This window comes from Oryza brachyantha, chromosome 4 (genome assembly GCF_000231095.2).
Source record: "Oryza brachyantha chromosome 4, ObraRS2, whole genome shotgun sequence".
Taxonomy (NCBI): Eukaryota; Viridiplantae; Streptophyta; class Magnoliopsida; order Poales; family Poaceae; genus Oryza; species Oryza brachyantha.
In genome coordinates this window covers 2,961,004-2,967,711 of record NC_023166.2, presented here as the reverse complement: position 1 = coordinate 2,967,711, position 6,708 = coordinate 2,961,004, and the positions used below count along the sequence as shown (strand labels likewise).

Here is a 6,708-nt window from a genome sequence, read left to right as displayed (position 1 = left end):
TTTTATAGAGGCGATGTTGTGATATCTTTTCTCACCTTCATGCCTCAAAGTGGACTCTCTAGGTGAAAGTCTAGTTTAATATATTTGGAACAACGATCACAATATCCTAGATGTTAAGACCTTCCTCAACGAATCATAATGGAGGTTCCTTGTTGGTACGGTGCCCATGATGATAATGTCATGGCAGTGGAAATCTCTAGGTGAATTATTGATTGACCACATGGTGACATGCCTTCCACTGTGGTTCGATGTGCCACGAGCGTGCGTTGTGAGTCAAATTTAATTCAATTGTTATAATAATCGACGGCTAACTTGAGAGACTCCGTTTGCTAGTTTGATGAACACGGAGAGTATATATAACTTACAAGTAGCTAGGAATTGTTACATCGAGGCTAGTATTGTAATTAGTCTTCTTTTTTTGTCAAATTGTGAGTCCGTAATTCGCAATGGTTGAACCTAAGATTTCTATAATAATTGGCTACAGCAATTCCACTATAAAAAGTAGGTCCTATATAAGAATCACCCGAATATTCCCATGATCGACACGAAATCAGCTAAAATCAAGTGAACAATCAGCCAACAAAGGCCCAGAATCAATCAAAAGCCCAAGAGCTCAAAACAGCCCAGAAACAAGAGAAGAGAAGGGGAAACGCCATCAGCGGCGTATATAAAAGGGGAGCGTTGGCGTTGCCCCACCGGCAGGCACCCCGACCCCACCTCTCAGAAACCCACCCCAACTCCAATGATGGCTTCCTCCTCCTCCGACCTCATCCTCTACAGCCTCGTCCCCCCCTCCTCCTCCTCCCAACCCCTAAACCCTAGCCACCCCCTCCCCGACCTCTCCATCGCCTCCCCCGCCGCCGCCTCCTCCCCCGCCCCGCGCCGCCTCGTCAGGGCCCGGAAGCCCTCCTCCTCCTCCTCCTCCTCCGACCGCCACTCCAAGGTCGCCGGCCGCGGCCGCCGCGTCCGCATCCCGGCCATGGTCGCCGCCCGCGTCTTCCAGCTCACCCGCGAGCTGGGCCACCGCACCGACGGGGAGACCATCGAGTGGCTGCTCCGCCAGGCCGAGCCCTCCATCATCGCCGCCACCGGGACGGGTGTCACCCCCGAGGAGGCGCCCCCTGCCGCTGTCCCCGTCGGCTCTTCCCCGGTCGCCGCCGCCGTCCCCGCCGGGCACGGGGGTGCGTTCGTCCATGTGCCGTACTACACCGCGCTCCTCATGCAGCCACCCAACGCGGATGAGCCCCCGATGGCGTCCGCCGCCTCCGCCTCGGTCACCGCCGCCGAGGATAATAATTAATTTGGAAGCGATGTTAGGGTTTAGGAGCTTATTAGAGTTAGGGTTCCTCGGCTTATCTAGGAGCGGTCTCCCCCTCCTCAATAATTTAACCTTATGGCCCTTATGGCCGTGGCACGGATTTAGGTTATTTAGATTAGATAGATGGGTTGCTCAGGCAACCAAAGGAGGGGATTCAGATGGTTCCAAGAGAGGAAGGCAGGCAAAATGGAGAGCTTTCTGTAAGTGGTTGTTGAGGGCTGGAGTTAGTGGTACTGAAGTTCGGATGAGGCAATGCCTGAGTTATTGTGAATGTTTAGCTGTGCTGATTTATTCTCCGTGTGCTGTTTGTGTGCTCGTAGATGATCCCATTTGGTCTTTAGATTGACTGGGAACATCGTTTGGTTGTGCCGCAGAAAGAACAGTCTTGGTTGCATCATGCTTATTATAAGAGGAACTTGGAGGTTGGAAACATGACCAAATGGCTCGATTGTTTCTGGTATGCTGATTATTGTTACCTGTTGTTTGTTTGAACATACCTTTAACTCAGATGCAGACTAACAGAAAAAGGCTTTGTTTGGAAATTACTTGGAGTCACGTGTTCTATGGTTGCATATTGTTGTATTCTGGAGAAAAGTGTTCTGTAGTGCCAAACACATGATTTTATTTGTACTATGTTTGATGTGGTTGTCCAACAAAAAAATGCATGTGCTCTTCCACAAGTGAATATACCTCTCATTTGAAGGATCAGGTTTCCTTTTGTTGCAACTGTTTGCTCTATTTCTGGTTAATTATTTATTTTTATTGTTAAATCATGTAGAAGACAATAGTTGTAACGGTTATGGTTTTCCTTTTTCTTTTTTCTTTCTGACTTCTCTTGGCTTAAAATAAATTAATTTTGATCTTTGGCATGACAATGACATTATATGATGGTTAATTTATTTCATTGCTTTCTGGATGCATTTATATCAATAACAATGGATTGGTGCATTCAGCTTGCCCCTGAAAGCTCATTCTTCAGTGCGCCCACCAAAACCTAATCAGTCTTTTGACTGAATGATTGGGCATGGTCACACATATTCAGGTATGTTGCTTTTGTTATGATATAGTATTTTCTCTGAAAAAATGGCATCTTCGCATGACCTTGCTAAGTTGTTATGAAGCATTACCCTGCTGCAGAAATCAAAGCACTACATGTAGCCAGTGGATGTTTGGAATCGTGGTAGATTTAAATTGTTAACTATTAACTATTCTAGTATGCCATCAATTTTCATATATATGTAATTTGCATGGATTGTCCCCAAGAGTTCTTGATCAACAGGTAATAAGTTATATGCCTTTTTGAGATGTTAGGATCATTAGACATTTACATGTTATTGAGTAATAATGTTATCAACTATCATCTATACTAAGATTATAAAACATCAGTTCAAAATTGAGTAATGTATGGAAAGTTTTGGGTTGGATGATCCAAAATATCCTGACTGATAATTCACTGATTTGATCAGAGGGTTGATATAGCCACTGGATCCTTGTTCTAAATTATTCTGTATAATTAATGTTTGATTGTGCAATTTTCATTGGCAAAGAAGGCCCTACTGCTTTTCTCAGTGCCGTATGCTCCCCTCCCCTCCCCTTGTGTCTTTGTCCTTTCCCCATCTAATATTGTTTTCTTGGTCCAGTGGCTCATCATAGAATCAATCCACTCAAGCCTAGGTGGTTGTCACCACACTGCCATGGCATATTGTCGCCCAGCTGCTACACATTTCCTCACCCTTGCAGGCTCAGTGGCATCTACTCCACATTGTTCTTATCCCCATGAAGTGGTGCAGATGTGTTAATTGGGTGTATTACTAAGTGGCGTGCTTGCCTGTTGCTCGATGAAATCATTGGCTTCTTGAGCTTCTTCTGTCACTTGGACCATTTGTGCATATACTCTGTCCTTTTGCTGGATGAACAGTGCTTCTTGTGAAGGCATCGTGTTAATTCCATCCATGTCAAAGGGGAGTCTGGTCATCCTGCCATCTCAGTATTTTTAACAGCTTTCACTTTCCTTTTGATCATGCTCCATGCCAATCCATTCTGCAATTAGAAACTAATAATTTTAGCCATGTTACGATTTCTCTTTGATCAGTTATTCTGCATCTGATCTGAGGTCATGAATGAACCTGAATACTGATTTCCTGTTCTTATCCATGGTAATATATGAATCGATGTTCTGTGCATTGTGTGCTTAGATTATTACACACACATTGACCATTCATGTAAGTACTGTAAAGTTTCCAATTTGCATTTCATTTGATATACTTTCATTGTTCTATGTTCTCTGCAGCTGGTGCTTGAAGGAAATGCTTCTAATTCTTATGTGTTCCCATTGCTCATCTAGGGCCACCAAGAGGGATTTGCCACTCCAAACATAATTTGGGTTCTTGCTAGGTGAAGAATTGACTTGATTATTGCTGAAAGTAGCAAAGGTACAATAAATTTTGCATATGGATATGCTTTAGTGTAACCGATGATTCCAGGTAAAGTTCTCCCTTTTGCACATGCATACTTCGATATATTTCTCTGGCATATGTATAACTGTTAATATTAGAAACTGTAGCATAAGTAATTTTGCACTGAGAATCTGATTTCATTTCTCTAGTTTATGGAGAAGGTTTGGCCAGAGCATAGACCGTAGCTCATAACAAAATGGTAGAATCAATGGTCAGAGCATTGGAACTGTTTGTAACTAAGATTTTTTCTTCTCTAACATAACATTTACGGGTTAACACCTAATACTCTAAATACGTGAGTTCTTTGGGTGTTCACAAGTGAGCATATCGCTTTATGTATAATATGTACAGAATACACACCATTCCTATGGACTTCTTGTGCATCTACATATTACAGTTTTAAGTCTTGAATATGAAAAAAACTTTCTTGATTGAGAAAGTTCAATTATTTTAGACCTCATGATTGTTACATTGAACTTTGATCATTGTTCAGAACATGTTGTTTTCTCTCTTAATTCTACAAATAAAACATGTTTTTTCGTCACTGCTCTACCATTGTGCCTTTTACATACTCCTGTAATCTTCTGATTAGTGTTATCATCTGAAAACTAATCCTTATTTCAATGGTTTTAATCTAAATGCGGAGTGTGACCACATGCTGGTAGGAACCCATTGTTCCACACTTCCACTTCTGTTCCTTGACCATGATAGCTGTTAGAATAATAATTCTGAATCGCCTCATTGTCCAGCTTGCAGAGAAGTACGCTTACCCAGGATGGGTAGGAACAAAGGACCAGTAAAAAGTCCTATAAAAAATGAAACAGTTTTTGTTCCTAGCCATATATTGTCTCAAACATCTTATAGTTCAATTATTACCCTGTCTGAAGGCTGTATGGACTTTTAGGTCAGGATCTGCAATCTGCAACAAAAACTACTATGACATTCTAATTTTTGCATGGCCAATACTTTTGGCACAATGTACAATCAATTTTTTGTGGTGGGCACAGTTGAAAAGATGAGCCCTGAAGATTTTTAGGTATCTAAACACCTAGTGTGCTATACAACACGTACAAAACCACTAAGTATGAAATTTATTACTGCATATATATGTTTTGGCCTTTAGAGACATTCTCGCTATTTATCTTTAATCACCAAAATGAATTGTTCTATAGGATTTTTACTTGTAGCTCTATTAAGCATTTGTAGAGACTACTGGAGTGGAAAGTATTGTGTTAGGTTATCACCAAAGTTGAGACAAGTGCATGATGAGTGGATTGTTTGCTCAAGTTATTTTGTTTTTATTATATATCTATGTGACTGTATAAGTTCAAATTATGGATTTTCGAGTGGATTTTACGTTTGTGATGCTATTTTTGTTTCAATATTCCCAATTACTGCTCTGGTTAAAAATTCTAAGATACATACTTAGTCATGGGTGTGTAATTTGAGCTTTTATTCATCTTCTCAATTCTTGTTCAAGTTAATAATTCAAGTCCATGCGTAGTCATGAATGTACAATTTAGTATCTTTATTCATATTCAGAATAAGTCCATTAGAGATCCCTAAACTTGAAGTTGAGTTTGTTTTTTTTGTCTCTTAGCCGCAATACCAGAAATGCGTACCCCTAAACTCACCGAATCCATTCACAAAAGGTCCCTTGGCAGTATTGACTTATTTTTTTTTTGACCGGTTTTGCCGACGTGGCGGTCGGTGGGTCCCACATGTTAGATTTTTTTAATCTTTACTCTCTCCTCTCCTCTCTCCCTCACAGAGCACATGCGGGGGCAGCTAGGGCGGCTCGGCGGTTGGGTGGCGCGCAGGAGCTCAGCGGCGCGACGCCGGGAGCGGCGACACAATGGCAGGAGCAGTCGCGCGGCGCGACGGTGGCTCGGCGGCCGAGGCTTGACGATGTCTGGCTATAGCGGCAGCGCGGGGCGGCACGGCGGTGGCTCGGCGGCTGGGTCTCGCACGGGAGGCCCGTGGTGCGACCACGAGAGCGGTGGCGGCGGTGGCTTGACGGTCGGGTGACGTGGTCGGGGCTCGACGACGCCTGGCGGCTGGCAGCGTCGGGCGATAGCGACGGCTCGGCGGCCATGTGGCGCATGGGAGCCCGACGACCGGCTGGGAGGAGCCAGGCGCGGGCGTGGGGCGAGGAGATGACTGGCGGTCCCATCGCGCGGGCAACGTCGATGACGGCGACGGGCGCGAACGGGCTGTTCGGGCGCCATGACGGACGCCGAGCTTGCCGCCCCCTCCTCAAGCCTATACTTGCTGCCGCCACTGCCCTTCCACTGTTGTCACCGCCCCAAGTTCGCGCCCAGTTTCATCGCCTCCCCGCGCCCACGCCCGAGCTCTTCGATGCCTGGCTGTCGGCCTTGATGGAGAGGGGAGAGTGTGGGTTTTTTTGTTTTCTTATTAGGCTGACAGGTGGGCCCCATGAAATTTTTAATCTATGTTTTGCTGACTGGGATGCCACGTCAGCGAAACCACCCTTCAATACTACCTAGAGATTTGAATTGAACGGTTTTCGTAACTTTGAGGGCCAACATTTCTGGGATTGCGGTTGAAGGACGATTTTGATACTTCGTGACTACGTGAGGACCCAAAGTGAACTTATTCCTTTATATTCATGTGATGAAGCACATTTGTCATGGGCATTGCTGGGTCAAGAGCCGGAGGCCCACAAGGCCAAATCCTGGCGGAATAACAGTACAAGTGTATTGTACCAGTGGATTAGAAAATAAATAAGATATGGTTAAATCAGGCTAGTTACTTAGGGGGTTAAGTTTCTCCATATATGGATTGTATCTTTATTTCATTAAGCGATGAATCAATGTTAATCAGTTCCTTTTGCTAGATAAACCCCCCCCCCCCTTCCACCCCAACACACACAAAAAAGCAATTATACATCCTTTACCTGGCAGCTGAAGCCGT

General features: G+C 44.3%; 1 protein-coding gene across 1 annotated transcript; it reads left to right on the top strand.

Moving 5' to 3' along the window:
* Positions 1–714: 714 nt before the first annotated feature.
* On the top strand, positions 715–1,614 carry LOC121054259 (transcription factor PCF1-like). Its single transcript, XM_040523532.1, has one exon. The coding sequence runs from the start codon at positions 743–745 to the stop codon at positions 1,298–1,300; it is 558 nt and encodes a 185-aa protein (XP_040379466.1). The 5' UTR covers positions 715–742; the 3' UTR covers positions 1,301–1,614.
* The last annotated feature ends 5,094 nt before the right edge of the window (positions 1,615–6,708 follow it).